This window comes from Brachycentrus maculatus, unplaced genomic scaffold, assembly GCF_059751285.1.
Source record: "Brachycentrus maculatus isolate JH-2025_06_01 unplaced genomic scaffold, ASM5975128v1 h1tg000253l, whole genome shotgun sequence".
Classification (NCBI taxonomy): Eukaryota; Metazoa; Arthropoda; class Insecta; order Trichoptera; family Brachycentridae; genus Brachycentrus; species Brachycentrus maculatus.
The window spans coordinates 345,465-363,032 of record NW_028281004.1 but is presented as its reverse complement, the minus strand read 5'-3'; the positions used below and the strand labels follow the sequence as shown (position 1 = coordinate 363,032).

General features: G+C 34.5%; 1 protein-coding gene across 1 annotated transcript in view; it reads right to left on the bottom strand.

Annotated features, from left to right (window-relative positions):
• The window catches only part of LOC148306101 (coactosin-like protein), a 42,203-nt gene that overhangs the window by 12,469 nt on the left and 12,166 nt on the right, over positions 1-17,568 (bottom strand). Inside the window, exons 2-4 of the mRNA XM_088265609.1 lie at positions 7,397-7,479; positions 4,559-4,669; positions 1,005-1,134 (exon numbers count right to left, since the gene is read on the bottom strand). Coding sequence (XP_088121735.1) covers positions 1,005-1,134; positions 4,559-4,669; positions 7,397-7,479 — 324 coding nt within the window. The remainder of the gene's footprint in view (positions 1-1,004; positions 1,135-4,558; positions 4,670-7,396; positions 7,480-17,568) is intronic.

Below are 17,568 nucleotides of genomic sequence, written 5' to 3'. Positions count from 1 at the left end.
ATAAAAAAGATAAATATATGTAACTCGATCCTGATAAACCTCACTGTCATCTTAATCAATTATCCTTTGTCTATATGTTACATGATAAGCATGTTGATTCTGATGAATGTTGCATTATGGTGATTCGAATTATTAAGGGGATATTCGCAAAGACAAAACTCATTCGCCAGCTAACCGCCCAAGAGGTGACACATCTTTCCACGCCTAACTTTTTTCGTGTTTTTAGAATATACATATAATAAATGGAAAAAATATTTTTATAACTTTTTTCAACTCCGTAGTGTAGCACGGTCGGCTACCATTCTGGAGGTCCCGGGTTCGATTCCCAGGGGGGGTCAAATAAATATAAGTGATTTTTTTTCACTCTAATGTTTACTCAACATTACCCTGGACTGGTACCTAAAGCGGAGGGCTGATCACCTTTCCTTTGTGTGTTAACGATCAAGATAACACTGTGTTTATATAATGCAGTGCCCTATGCACCATTGGGGTGCGGATACCACTGTGTCATATAAACGCAGTGTTATCTTGATCGTTTACGCATGAAGGAAAGGTGATCAGCCTTCCGCTTTAGGTACCAGTCCAGGGTAATATTGAATAAATATTACAGTGAAAAATCACTTATATTTATTTTACCCCCCTTGGGAATTGAACCCGGGACCTCCAGAACGGTAGCCGAGCGTGCTGACCATTGCACTACGGAGGCGGACAAGATAAAAATTACTGACTCTTATCCACACCTAGTGGTGCATAGGGCAATGTTGATTTGATGAATATTGCATCATTTTATATATTATATTAAGGCAAGATGATCAGTTTAGTACACAGAAGACAGACCTTTGACAAAAATTCACCTTGCTCAGTTGTGGCAACGTATTGCATCATATGCTTGTATTTGGAAAATTGAAGCCAACTCCCCGCTCCAATACAAATTGCATTAATAGGGTACGTAAACTCCACGATAAAATGGCCCAAATATTGCATAGTGACAGAGAAGTACTCACGGATATGATGTCCTTGACCATGGCCTTGTCGGTGGACATCTTGGCCCTCTTGATGACGGAGACTCCGGGCCCCACCCAGGTGAGGAACAGGAACTTCCGCCGCTTGGACATCTCGTCGCCCATTTGCAGCCTGCACAAACACACCAACAATATATATTTTTTGAATATTTAAAGCGCTTACTTTGTGGATCATTGTAATATTGTTGGGTAATATATCCAAAATTAAACAAGGTTCATTTGGTTGATTTATACATTTATTTATGTATATGTTAATACATGACGCATTTCGTCTTCTTAAGACATTGTCAAACACACAGTGTTTGATGTCTTAAGAAGACGAAACGCGTCACGTATTAACATATACATAAATAAATGTAGAATTCAACCAAATGAACCTTGTTTAATTTTGGATATATTACCCAACAATTCAATATGGAATTCTATCAACTGTCTGCAGTTATAATAAATAAATTGTAATATTATTTGGAGAAATAAAATGACATTGTTTTTTGATCCACTCACATTTTTATTAAAAACCAACTAGTTTCGGCAACAACCTGTTGCCCTCTTCAGGGTTTGTTTTAAGTCATAAAACAAACCCTGAAGAGGGCATCAGGTTGTTGCTGAAACTAGTTGGTTTTTAATAAAAATGTTAGTGGATCAAAAAACAAAGTCATTTTATTTCTCCAAATAATACACCAACTACAACTAAAATACATCATCGGAGCTATTCACAGTTCTAACTAAGGTTACTACAACATTTTGAGTGTGTCCAAATACTTGTTCACAAATCTGGATTATCTCCAATTATATGAGTTATTTTTCATATTATTTTTTGACATCTCAATATAGATAAAGAAGAAAATAGAATTCTGGGCATTTACAGGGCTTACGACCGTCATAGGCTGGTTTAAGTGATCACTTTACATACGTGTAATATTCACCAATTTAACTCATGATTGGCAATCACACTACTCAAATTCTTGGAACTTTAAATTTTTAATTTGTTGCCGACGGATGTTAGAGGTCAAAATAAAATATGGAACAAAGGCAAAATAAAGGATGATCAAGAGTTAATTTTATGAAAATTGTCAAATGTTTATATTCTTAATTTTTCTCTCTTTTTTGTGTGTATATTAGGTTAAAATGATAAAAAACAATGAAAATTTTATTCAAAAATAACCCCACCGACAAGACACACACACAAGGTGGCTTGGTGGGCCTCTGCAATTTTTTTTTAAATATGTTTAAAATTGTGGTTTTAATAAATGTATACAATTTATGTTAATAAAAATAAAATAAAGACTTCCTTATATTTTGTTCAAATTCGAAACATAGTGCTTGAATTCACTACAGACATTTATGGTGAGATGAAACAAGCTTTTTATTGAGCAGAAACTCGTTCATTTTGTATGTGAGGTCCGAATCCTGGATTATAATCACATACATTTATAACAAGTATTTGGACACATTCAAAATATTGTAGAAATATTTTGTTATATTAGAAATAAATACTCATTTTTTAAATAAGAGAAATATTTGTGTTTTTATTATTAACAAAAAAACTTCAATTTAATGCTATTTCCGTTTATTTGGATCCTAGAATTGGGGTCATGATAATATTGTTAATAATTCACATATAAATAGCAAAAGGTCAGATTATTTTTGACACTACAAAAGAATGATGTAATTAAATTTTATCTTTTTATTCATTATAGTTTAGTAAAGTTCTACGCACTACAATTATTATCAGAGTAAGCTCGCAGGATATGACGCACTGATAAGGTTGCGGAATATTGACATACTCAATAATATAGTAACGTAAGATCAGCTTTCGCTAATCTCATTATGACAGAATGGAAAAATACTAAAAGTTTGTGTGTGATTAATCTATGTGTCAGTGTTTTATAATTATATAATCCTATTTTCTAATTTTATAATATTACTCCTTTAGATTTTACATTTCTTTTAGTTCAACTCTCTATTTGCTTTCTTTTTATAATTATTATTTCATATTATTTCAGTCTAACCACCTTTATATTATCATTAAAATATATATAAAGCTGTATTATAAAAAGAATAAGCATACCCTGCCTACCTCAGAACAGGTATCTCCAAATACCTAGTGAGGATAGACAGTGTCCAATAAAAAAAAATAATAATAAATATATGTATATATATATAAATATGTATAACTTAAGTACAAAATTATATTAAATAATAAACGCTGTTCTGCAGCACTGAACCTCGAACCTCGACTAAAAATGGAATAATAAACATTTTTCTTCAATCGAGTTCTGATTCCGACACTAATGTATGCAAGTAAAGCATGGAGTTGGTAATAGAAGGATGAAAGTACAGAAAAATCTTCTTATAACGGACTAATTCGAGGGAGGGGTTGTTTGTTAAAGCCGAAAGTCAGTTAAATAAAAATCTTCTTCTTCTAACCCTTATCTGGACCCAATGGTGCATAGGGCACTGCATAGTATTGACGCAGTGTTATCTTGACCGTTATTTACATGAAGACAAGGTGATCACTCCTGTGCTTCAGGGACCAGTCCAGGGTGATATAAAATAAATATGAATTTAAAATCACTAATATTTATTTTCAACCCCCTGGGGATCGAACCCGGGACCTCCAGCATGGCAGCTAAACACGCTGACCATTACACCACGGAGGTGGACCATATAAAAATAGGTTTAAAATAACTCCAAAATATATTTTTTTAAAACCATGAACACTGTATTTAGGTATTGTATATATAATACAAAACACAAACGAAGTTATATTTATTGTCTTGGGACACTCATCGTGAAGTGACGTTGCTGTTTGATAATGACGCGCTTGCTTTCCGTAATCCTGCTTTGAAAAAGGAGTCAAGTTTTGTACTTTTGAAATTTTATGTTTTTTTATTTATTTTTGTAACCAACTCTTGAAGCTTTGTTTTCTTTGAACTTCATTTTCTGATGAATAGTCAATAAATTATATTAGATTATCGAGATGTGATCTTACCACTGATGACTTCGTGGCCAGTAAAAATTTTTTAAATGCGGCGATACTTGAATTTAAGCATGTGTAATAATGACAGGCGTGGCGTAGTTGGGTAGACGCTCGACTGCGAAACTGGCGTTGTGGGTTCGATTCCCGCCAATTCCAAAATTAATTCAAGAATGATTTGATTTCAATCTGGGTGTTTGAGATGTATTTTTCACATTTACCTTACCTATCCTTACTATGCTACCTGCAGAAAAGCATGTAAAATAGACGCTTTGCGGGTAATTCTTAAAAAAAAAAAACAGGATGTTTTAAATTTTTCTACATTTGACCAGATTTTTTTTCTGTTATATCCGAAATTCGTTAAATAGAGGTCTGTTATATCAAGGTTTTACTGTACACTGAATGCAGTCGGAGTGTGATCTCTCAGTGTGGCAAAACCATGGATGATGGATGTTCTAATGGTGATATAAGGAAAGAATGCAAAGCTGAGATAAGCAATATCCATCAAATCAAGAAAGGTGTTTTGAGATGGGTTGGGAGTGTGATGTGAACTCACCTAATGTATCCGAAAGCTCTCTCGTCGTCCGTGAACTGTTCCCTGAACTGATCAAACTGGGAACCTCTCGCGGAGCAGACTATTTGGGCACCCTCGTACTTGAAGACGGCCCTAAAAAAAACAACATTATTAAAACAATGATAAGAAGAAAAAAACAAAGTATCCCTCAACATCCCAGATGCCTTTTGATCAACACAAAAAATAAAGCCACTTGAGATCTACCCAAGCTCTTCTGCTTGGCGGCCAAAATATAATGAATTTTGTTAAGAAGATAGTGTTTTAGTATTAATCAGTCTTGAAAAAGAAGCGGTTAGCTTCGAAACCGGTAGATACATATTATAATTAAGTTATAATTAAATATTTATAGTCATTTTAAAACAAAGTTATATTTTAATTATAAAATGGAAAATCACAAAGTTATTACTTCAAATATAAATTATATCAATCATTTTCTTCTTCCAACCCTTATCTGCACCCAATGGTGCATAGGGCACTGCATCATATTGACGCAGGGTTATCTTGATAACTTACGTGAAGTTAAGGTGAGCACCTCTGCCAGTACAGGGTAAGGGTAATATTGGATAATTATTACACTGAAAATCACTAATATTTACTTTCACCCTCCCCCTCCTCTGGGAATTAAACCCAAGACCTCAAACATGCTAATCATCAAACATAACCATAATAAAGTAATAAACACTATTTGGGCACTCTCATTTTAGAAGATGGCACTAAAAAATAACATTATTAAGAAGAAAACTTGGCATGATCGAGGATGTTAAATACATGGGCGTGGTCAGATCAGGAGTCGAAGTAATCGGCAGGACCGTATGAGGAGATACATGAATGTAAAATAGGTAAAGATTGTTTGCAAAGACAGAGTTATGCGGGATTCTAGTCTCTCTGCCTAACTATGCGGATTATTCAATGCACTGAGACTCTCTTCACTAATCATTAACCCTTTCAATATGATTTATTTTTATTTCAACCCTTTCCACTCTGACCATTTTTTCTCATAACTGATCAGCTACTCTGATCAAAAAAATGCGAAGTTTTTCTACCATTTAAAGAAAAAAATTGGTTCCCTAAATTTGGGACACTGTCTGGCAATTCGTATGACCAAGTTAATCAAGATCGACTGTATTTATCTGAAATATTTTTTGGTAGAATATACTTGGGTGATGGAGAAATCAGTCATTAAAGTTATACCTGCGCCGGGCCAGACATTGTGGCCCACGGAGCTGCCTACTAGAATCATACGGGCCAGAATGTCTGGCCTACAGAGTGGTAAGAGTTAATGATTCGTGTAATATTTATAGCACAGAATATTTATTGCTAATTTAGTTTGCCGGAAAAACAAATGTTTAAATATCATATTGATTACTGCAATATGCTGGGAACAGAGTGAATGGTGCACTAAAATCAGTTTTAGCAAATAAAAATCTATCAGCGGAAGCTAAACTGGCAGTACACATTAGAGTTCTGGTTCCAACCCTTATGTATGGAAGCGAAGCATGGAGTTGGCAAAAGAAGGATGAAAGCAGACTGAATGCAGTCGAAATGTGATCCCTCAGACGAATGTGTGGCAAAACGATGTTTGATAGATGTTCGAATGATGAAATAAGGAAAGAATGTAAGGCTGAGATAAGCATTATCGATAAAATTAAGAAAGGTGCGTTGAGATGGTTTGGACATGTGGAGCGTATGAGTGAAGAAAGAACGGTTAAACAAATTTATGGAGCGAATGTAGTTGGAAAAAGAAGCAGAGGACGACCGAGGAAAACTTGGCACAATCAGGTATGTCAAATACTTGAAAGCGGCCGGGACAGGAGTCGTAATAATCGTCGGGTATGTATGAGGAGATGCATGAATGTAGAAGAGGCAAAGAATGTTTGCAAAGACAGAGTGGTGTGGCGTTCGATTCTCTCTGCCTACCCCTGCGGGGAAGCGGCGTGATGGTTAGTTAGTTAGTTTTTTTTTACTGCAAAATAATAATTGGGACATATTATCCCAATAGTATTGGTGAGTGGGTCGTATGTGTCCCAACAGTATTTTATGATATATCTTATATGCTCCACTCATAAAATTCATAAAAACTATTGCTGCATACTGAATAAGTAAAATATTTTAAAATTATAAATAGCTTGGCAAGGCAATTCCGAGCACAGCACACTTAAAAACACAGTTGGTGATAAGCGTGACACGTGTCTACTGTTTGCTAGCAACATCTAGACTGACAAAATTTCATAGAAAAGGAAAAAAGCAGACAGCAAACAGCAACAAAGCAGGCAGGTTTGGACTTGTTGACGAGCCTATGACCGTACAGTACTAAAATTCCAGATTCCAATGCATTTGTAATCATTTAAACTATTTTAGTAATTATTAGAAATTCTCTGGGACAATATCGCTCACTCTTTTCAACAACGTCATGTATAATAAAAAAAACTTGATTTTTCAGGAGATCGATTTTAAAGTTTAAAGTATAATAAAACGTATTAAAAATAAATATCAAGCCACTTATTGAAGGTTTTATTGTGCAACAGATTGTTTTAGCTTAAATTTGAATATTTTTTCCCTATTTAAAAATATTTAGTTTATTTAAAAAAATGATAAAACAATACCTTTTCTTCAAAATGCAAAAACAACACTTTCTGCCCTGTAGCGGGTAAATATTAAGTTTACAATATGCCGCTTTTGCTGGGATGTAGTACATTTTCTGGGCATTTTGAAAACATGCACAACTGAAAATTGTCGATTTTCGATATATGACGTTGTTGAAAGGAGTGAGCGATATGTTCCTACAGTATTGAAAGGGTAAGGGAGCGGTTAATGACTCACCAGTCAGTTTGGGAGCTATCTGATCGTACGTCCTCGTACGCAGCCCGGACGTCTTCTTTGTCGATCCCCGTTGTCATGGCAACCTGGCAACATACGTAACCAAATATTAATACACAGTTATAAAAACATATTACATTATTTATAGTTATAAAAGCAGATAAGACTGAGTGCGGTATCGGCGTTAAATGTCATTTTTGCACTTTTGTGGTTTTTATGGTTTCAGCTTGATCCGCTTCCAATTATATTTAATATATCTATATTTATAAATAAAAAATGTAAATGATCGTTTGTTCAAAATCTGAAAACTGTTTAAATTATTCACCGAATGCTTTGAAATATTAACATAACGTTTCCTTGAAATACGCACATGATACATACATAATGTTTTATATATACGCATATCTTCTCTCTACCAAGGACCTCCAGCATGGTAGCCAAATGTGAAAACCACCACACTATGAAGGTAGATAATTATCTTATATCTATCTACCTTGATAGTGTGGTGGTTTTCACGTTTGGCTACCATGCTGGTGGTCCTTGGTTTGACTCCCAAGAAGGTCACAATAACTTCAAATGTTTTTTCACTCTAATATTTTATTTAATATTACCTGAAGTGTAAGACTGATCACTGTGCCTTCATGTAACAGGAAACATTTTTATAAAACTTTAATTTGGAGCAAAAACCTGACAAAGTGAGATTCTGATTGTGTTTCCAAATGTCAAAATGGTGTAAGAAAACTGTCTTATTGTTAAATAGTTTTGATGATAATTCAGAGTGTGCTCTAGAGTACAAAAAGGTTGGGAACCCCTGTTTTAGATATAAAAAAATAAATAAATGGAGAAACCCAGATTTGTGAACAAGGATTTGGACACACCAAAAGTGTTATGGGAATGTAAGTTTCTAGATATGCTCGCAAGTTGTGTCTCATTTATTCATTCGGCAGCCACTTTGTGGCAACATCTATCCATTTTTCATTTAAGTTTTACTTGGTAAATACCACTCTTTCTGTATAGTGGTTAAAAAAAAGGAAAACTTAAATTAAAAATGATTTTGTTTGTTTCTTCACCTCTCGGCAACAATCGATTTGCACCACCAATTGTACAAACATCTGTATCTTTAAATATGTACTTGTGTGAATCATATGGATGCCATTTTGTATCTTTCATATATCCCCCTTCTTTCGAGCAAAAATTCACTACAGTTGAATATGAAAATTATTTAAAATCAATACATAAATGTATTAATTGTCCGCCTCCGTAGTGTAATGGTCAGCACGCTCGGCTACCGTTCTGGAGGTCCCGGGTTCGATTCCCAAGGGGGGTAAAATAAATATAAGTGATTTTTTCACTGTCATATTTATTCAATATTACCCTGGACTGGTACCTGAAGCGTAGGGCTGATCACCTTTCCTTCATGTGTAAAACGATCAAGATAACACTGCGTTAATATGACACAGTGCCCTATGCACCATTGGGGTGCGGATAAGGGTTTTATTGTTATTATTATTATTATTAATTTTAAATCATTTTCAATCATTTTCTGTGTTTGATTTAAAATTAATACATAAATTAAAATGGAGTTCTACAAATTAAACGCCAAATCAAAAAATAAATGAATGTGAAAATCTATCAATGATTGTGAATTTCATTACTGCATACTTTTTAAAAAAAAAAACAAAAATAAACATCCATTTTTAAATAAAGTTTTGCATAGTAAGTACCACTATGGTATTTCTGAAAATCTACTGTGACACGTGTTTAAATGCATTCCGCATCACTTTCGGTGTTTGAAGTGACTGCCGGAATCAATTAAAGTAAAAGAAATAGTTTTTCTTTTATTATTTACAAAAATACTATTTCTAACTATTTCTGTGAGCCTAAGCGGCTCATTATCAGAAGTAAAAAAAAATTAACAAAATAAGTACCTAAAATCATAAACCTTAACGCATTTAAACTATGATTTTTTCATTAATTTTTTTAATTAAATATCTTTTTATTACTATTTTCTTTGTAAATAAAAATAAGACTTGACACTGGGTGACTGCCAAATGAAATCAACACGTTGACTGCCGACTGCGAGATAACTCTTGGATTGCGTTCTTTGCTAGAATGCCGACTAGGAGTTATCTCCTACTGTGTTTACTTGCCATATTCCTGCAGCTACCATCTAGTTCCTAGTACATCAGTGCTAGTATGGATAGATGGCGCATAGGAAGAGAACAAAACATCAATGCTGGCTTTCATGAACAGAAAAATTATTTAAAAATGAACAGTAAATATAATCTAATTTTTTAAATTAAAAATCAAGAAGTAAAATAACATTGTTGAGGCGTTTGTCCACTACACGGAATTTTACCATCCGGCACTTCAGTAAGCGTGATAAAACGATGATTGGCTTGGATTGGCTTGTGCTTTTGTTCATCTTTCTTTGGATCGGTGAGTGAACATGTTGCGCATAAATTCCATCACGCTAAACTGTCGTAGTCGCTTTCATATTTCAAAACCGGACTGCCGGACAGTAAAATTCCATGTAGTGCACAAGCGGCTTTAAGGTTGGCTTTTTACCCCGGGACTCTGAAAATTGCCGTGGTAGTCAAAGTGTTAAAAAAATATATATAAAATCCTGTCCATTTTCCAAATAAAATCTTCATTAAAACTCATCGCAGTCAAAGGGTTAAAAAGCGTGTGCACGCCACTGGCTGGATGTTTGTACATAGGTTAAGTTGTGATGTACAGACAAGGCTCGATACAGAATGTCTGGGTTGGATAATAAAAATGAAACGTCCATAAACACTATTGAATGCAGTCCTCTGTTAAATGTTGCAGTGAGCAGTCATTAACAGATGCTGTGGAAAGGAAAGATGAGAGAGAAGTGTTTGTACCTACTACCAGGGTGGGCCTGAACACTCAAAACACTTGAACATTTTAAATAGTTACAATGTAAAAGATATTTATAGAAAATACTTTCTGTCCCCATGCATTGCCGTGGCCCAGTCTGGTCAAATAGAAAATAGATAATAATAAAAAGCATACATTAAAAAAATATGTTACGGTTAACAGATGGCGCTGCCATTGTTTTTTTGTTTTGTATTTTTTTTGTATTTTTTATAACTAGCGCCACCTACCGTCTCCAATTGTGAATCAAAACCACCCATGGACTTACTAGCACACACACACACACAAAAAAATCATCAAAATTGGTCCATCCAATTAGGAGGAATTCGGTGACATACACATGTATAGGGGAAAGCAAAGAGCTCTAGAAAAAGATCTTTATTTTCTTTAAATTAGGTATCAATATAAGGGAAAAACTGTAGTTTTTTTTAATGTATTTAAATCTGGTACCAATATTTGGCAAAACCAAAGAAAGAGCTCTAGAAAAAAATCCTTTTTAAAAAATAATTAAATTAGGTATTAATATTTAAGCAGAGCTCTACAAAAATTCCATTTAAAAAAAATATATTCAAATTAGGTAGGTACCAATTTCATTCAAAGCACTCTTGTCATTTCTATCTAGTCCACAAGAAACTAGTTAGGTACTTTCGAAATATGGCCGCGCGATATCAGTAAAAAATACAATATATTTCTCGCCAATTTGCCAATTCGAAATTCTGTTTTTGTTGTTGTCTACAGGTTAGTCACAGTTTGAAATTCGTCACAGGATACAAAGCGGGGAAAATTCGAGGGCTTCTATTTTTATTGGGGGTGATTCACTGGAATCCCAAACGGGGTGAATCACGGCACGCGCAATAACCGTGACGCATCGCGCGACAGATTCAGGAAAAATCAGAAAATGGATCATTCTCATGACGAAAGGATTGTGTAAGACTCGTTTTGTGTTTATAACAGCCGATAAAATTAATATTTTCATTCATCATTTTCTTTTGCGAAATTCGCCTTCGTAAAAACGCCGTTTTCGTAAGTTGGTAACGAATGACGTCACAGAAACGAATCCGCACTACTACTATTAGAGCTCTATGAAGCAGATACATAAAGGGATACGCCCCATAATACACCCGATGACGTAAAATTTGATGACGTAAAGCGGTGTCCGTTTTTCGTTTTATTAAAATATCTTAAGTTTAAACCTTCATATCACCCTTAATTATCTACAGATTTTAATAAGAATCAAACCGATAGTCTTGTGATTTTTCATATTAATTTAATAATAATAATGAAACCCTTATCCGCACCCCAATGGTTTTATTATTATTATTAAATTAATATTTTTCATATTAATTTAATAATAATAATAAAACCCTTATCCGCACCCCAATGGTGCATAGGGCACTGCGTCATATAAACGCAGTGTTACCTTGATCGTTTACACATGAAGGAAAGATGATCAGCCCTCCGCTTCAGGTACCAGTCCAGGATAATATTGAATAAATATAACAGTGAAAAAATCACTTATATTTATTTTGCCCCCCCTTGGGAATCGAACCCGAGACCTCCAGAACGGTAGCCGAGCGTGCTGACCATTACACTACGGAGGCATATTAATTTACTAGCCAATAATAACACATCGTGATATTTATCCATTCCCGGCTAAAAAAAAATCTTTCTTAATTTTATCGATAATTCTCATCTCAGCCTTGCGCTCTTTAAATTCTTGAATCCTTCATATCTCCCTTATTTATGAACAGTTTTTTAACAAAATAATACCGATTGTCTTGTAAAAAATAAATATGAATTTATTTACGAAAAAGTGTCAAAAATCTCAGAACACAAGCCAAAATAACCCACAAGAAGACCGCAATTTATTACGATCTCCAAAAAAGTACACCTATATATACGAGTATATTTACTTAGGTACAAGTAATTTGGTACTTTTGCAGCTTATTTGGACCATCAATCAGACCGATATTGAACGCGTGTATGTACCTACGTAATCCTTGAGTGTAAATACGTGCGTTTCCTACGCATATCGTAAGAGGAAAATTTTGAAACGACCAAGTGGAGAGAAGATGTGTGCCAGAGAAGATGCTTTTGACGTAAATTGAGAGAAAAAGCTTTTTATCATCAAAGATAAAGAAGAATATGGAAGTCTGGGCATTTACGGGGCTGACGACCGTCATAGGCTGGCTTAAATGATCACTTTACTCACGAGTAATATTCACCAATTAAATAATAATAAATTTGGATACCTTATATAGCGCCATTTTCGTCAAAAAATACCTCAAGGGCGCTTTGGCTGTCTAAACTCAAAACACAGCGAGGGACTTTTTTTTGTAGTACGTTTTTTTTACATTTTTGAACCAAGTAGATTCTACTTGCAAAAATGCAAAAAAAAACATACTACAAAAAAATGTCCCTTACTGTGTTTTAAGTTTGGGCGGCCGGCTTCACTACCCATTATTGACAACCACACTACTCAAATTCTTGGAAGTTATTTATACACACACATATATATGTATATATATGCAAATGCCCAAACTTCGTGGAAGTTTGTTCTTCGTCATCTTTGACGAGATATCAAAGAGAAAAAAAAAATATTTAGCTGTCTTGCAAATAAATTGTATCTATCGGCTATCGAGGTATTTTTTTACGAAAATGGCGCTATATAAGTTATCCAAATTTATTATTATTATTATCATTATAAACTGCGGCAAGAGAATGATTAATTTAGTCTCGACGGGTCGGGTAGGTACTTGGGTACCTACCTACTACAGCACTACTACTACTACTACTACTACTACTACTACAGACTGGCGGGTGTCTGAAGGGCAAATCGCGCACGCGTTATTGTTAATATAATGCATCGGGTATGCATACATCCATAACATATCCGATCGTTCTGAAGATCCGCATCAGTGGACCGGTATCGCCTAGTTGCAGCGTTCCGCAAACTTTTTCTATAAAAAGGTACACCATATCTAACAAATTTAAGAAATTTTAGAGGTGCATATTTACCGCATTATGCTACCATATTTAACATATTATGTTTAATTACGACATTGTCGTAATTAAATTATCTGGTCAAATTATAAGCTTAAATAATAAAAATGAAAATGATATTTTCTGGCGTTTCTCATGTGTGTGATTATAATCCAGGATTCGGACCTCACATACTAATAAAAGAGTTTCTGCTAAAAAAAAAGCTTCTTTTCATCTCACCAAGAGATGTTTCTAGTGAAGTTCTAGTGATTCAAGAACAATGTTTTTATGAACTGACTTTTTATATTCTTTTCATCTTTGATGAGATGAGGCAATCAAAATTTGGAGCATGGGATCATTATCAGACGGGAGGAATATCTAATTTAACATACTCTACCTATAAGGGATTGTATTAGACTCGTGAAGTGTTTATAACAGCCGATATAATCAATATTTTCATTCATCATTTTCTTTTGGCAAATTCGCATTTGTAAATACGCTGATCACCTTTCCTTCGTGTGTTAACGATCAACATAACACTGCATTTATATGATGCAGTGCCCTATGCACCATCGGGTGCGGATAAGGGTTTAAAGAATGAAGAATGTTGAATACGATATTCCTCCCGATTGAAAATAGTCCATATTATATCGATGAATCTGTGCTTCGTGAAACCCGTGAACTGGTGAACAAGATTCACTCATAAATGGGATCCGGTAACTCAATAAGTGTAAAAGAGCGGGTCTTTAAGATCAGGTCGTTCACAAACGACCTACGTCGATTAAGTTCAAGGTTATCAACATAATTGGTAGGGTCATGGCATTCTTCTTCTTCTAACCCTTGTCCGCACCCAATGGTGCATAGGGCACTATGTCGTATTGAAGCGGTGTAAGCGTGATCTTATGAAGACAAGACGCTCATTTTAATAATTATTTTAACTAAATCGAACTCGGGACATCCGGTGCGGTAGCCAAACATACTTTCCACCACACTACGGAATCATATATCGCTCACTCCTTTCAACAACGTCATATATCAAAAATCGTCAATTTTCAGATGTGCATGTTTTCGGAATGCCTAAAAAATGTACTATATCCCAGCAAAAGCGGCATATTTTTAACTTAATATTTACCCGCTACAGGGCAGAAAGTGTTGTTTTTGCATTTTGAAGAAAAGGTAGTTTTAATTATTTTTTAAAATAAACTAAATATTTTTCAAATGGAGAAAAAACATTCAGATTTTACATTAAAAGATCTAATGCACAGTAAAAAGTTCAATAAGTGGCTTGATATTTATTTTTTATACTTTTTATTATATTTTTAAACTTTTAAAACGATCTCCTGAAAAATCAAGTTTTTTGATATATGACGTTGGTGACAGGAGTGAGCGATATACGCAAGGAGTTCTAGGAAGACATAACAAAGGCGCACAGTTCATTCTGAGAATCATTAAAAGGTACGCAAATTTATAAGGATGTAAAAAGAGTGTGATAACGTAACAATATAGCAAAAGGGACAAAGTGATGCAGAAAGTAAAGAAAGGGTTTGCAGTCATGTTTTGAACCTTTTTACGGCATGGTTTGAGGAAAAACTAGATATAGGACCTGAAGAAATGGACATAGATAGGGGTGTATTCTGCGAATTGCTACAAATTTCAACCGGTTCAATGAAAATATATTGAAAGCTGTCCCACCGCATGCCCAGATCTGATACAGAAGCATCTAGGCTTCCTGACAGATCTGCTCTTGCTAAGCAATTTTTTTTAAAAACTAAGTTGCGAAATTTATTAAAAATGTGAAACAACATAAAATTGTATCCCGATTTTACTGTGAATTTACATTAAAAAGGTTTAATTAAAAGCCCATACTAAAAAAAATTTAAGATCCTCCACGCGCTGTATATTACTCTTATCCATTGAAAATTATGAATAACCAACCCTCACGCCGCCTTCCAGCAGGAGTAAGCAGAGAGAATAGAATGCCACACCAATCTGTCTTTGCAAACAATCTTCGCCTCCTTCACGTTCATACATTCCCTCATACATACCCGCCGAATATTCCGACTCCTGACGTGACCACTTTCAAGTATTTAAAATACTTGATCACGCTGCTTTCCTAGGTCTTCCTTTACTTCTCTTATCAACCATATTCACCTCATTTAAAAAATAAATAAATCAAATTAATTTACAGTATTTGAATTTTTTCACGTATTTTTTATTCATATGTTAATTTCCTAGAATTTAAAAATACCCAGTTAACTGCCAAAAGCGTCTTAAGACGCGTAATTTTCTGTGAACGGAGCGCCGCTCATACAAAAATTACGTCTTAAGACGCGCCATGGACTTTTACTAAATAAAATCAATTATTTAAAATGTACAAATATATTGAACACATAGTGACATCTATTGAGAATATCTTTGCATACTTAGAATTGAAACAGAATTTGTTTTTACCACTTTAATATAATACCTTCGCTTGGGTGTGGTCAGGTCAGTCGGGAGGATTGTCCGCCTCCGTAGTGTAATGGTCAGCACGCTCGGTTACCGTTCTGGAGGTCCCGGGTTCGATTCCCAGGGGGGGTCAAATAAATATTAATGATTTTTCACTCTAATATTTATTCAATACTACCCCGGACTGGTACCTAAAGCGAAGGGCTGATCACCTTTCATTCGTGTGTTAAAGATCAAGATAACACTGCGTTTATATAATGCAGTGCCCTATGCACCATTGGGGTGCGGATGAGGGTTTGAAAATTGAATGAATATACGAAGAGATGCATGTAAGATGAACAGGCGAAGATTGTTCGCAACGACAGATCGGTGTGGCGTTCTATTCTCTCTGCCTACCCCCGCGGAGAGTACGCGTGATGGTTGGTTGATTAGTTGGCCATCAAAAAAGCGTTTACGGATCTTCAAATGGGTGTAAGTATATCAAATGCAAGCGGTCATTGATCTACCAGTCAATTATAGCCACATACACACACAGAGACGTTTGTGATATCGTACTGTTTAAATATACATACATATTTGTATAATGTGTGTGCGGCTATAATTGGCGTTAAACAGTAAGGCATATGTGCAGTAGAGATTCGCGGTGTGCTACCCGTGTACCAGTTTGCCCAAAATTAAGAAGACGTCGTATATGTAAATTTGTTATTTGCGATCATTTCATCTTGCCAACAGTACGGCTGTCCAAACTTAAAACGGAGTAAGGGACATTTTTTTGTAGTACGTTTTTTTATAATTTTTGGACTAAGTAGAATCTACTTAGTCCAAAAATGCAAAAAAAACGTACTACAAAAAAATGTCCCTTACTGTGTTTTGAGTTTGGACAGCCGAGTAGTTGGCTGAATATTCCATATTATTGTGGTAATATAAAGTTCATGGTAATATGGACTATTTAGTCAGTTCTCAAAACAGTGAATAATATCCTAAATTGATTTTTACACATATCTCTCACTCCTTTCAACAACGTCATATATCAAAAATCGTCAATTTTCAATTGTGTTTGTTTTCGGAATGCCTAGAAAATGTACTATATCCCAGCAAAAGCGGCATATTTTAAACATAATATTTATCCGCTACAGGGCAAAAAGTGTTGTTTTTGCATTTCGAAGAAGGTATAGTTTAATTATTTTTTTAAATATACTAAATATTTTTCAAATGGAGAAAAACACCTTCAGGTTTTACCTAAAAAGATCTGTTGCGCAGTAAAAGGAGGTTACGTTGTTGAAATGAGTGAGCGATGGGTATATAAAAAAAAAACTGTAGTTTACAGACATAAGAATATGTATTAAAAATAAATATCAAGCCACTTATTAAACTTTTTACTGTGCAACAGATCTCTTTAGATAAAACCTGAAGGTTTTTTCTCCATTTGAAAAATATTTAGTTTATTAAAAAAAATTGAACAATACCTTTTCTTCAAAATGCAAAAACAACACTTTCTGCCCTGTAGCGGGTAAATATTAAGTTAAAAATATGCCGCTCTTGCTGGGATATAGTACATTTTCTGGGCATTCCGAAAACATGCACAACTGAAAATCGTCGATTTTTGATGTATGACGTTGCTGAAAGGAGTGATCGATATAAGGAAACCTATCGACCATTTGTTTTCTCATTAATATGGGATAATCACCACAATTATTTTTTTTTAAACCAAGGTAACATTTGACATAATTGAATTTTTTCCTTAAAACGCCGTTGTGTTTAAAAAATAAGTTTTAAAAAAATATATACATAGTTTGAAAATTAAAACAGTTATTTGAAGGTAAGGAGTTGAAAAAAAATATTAAAAT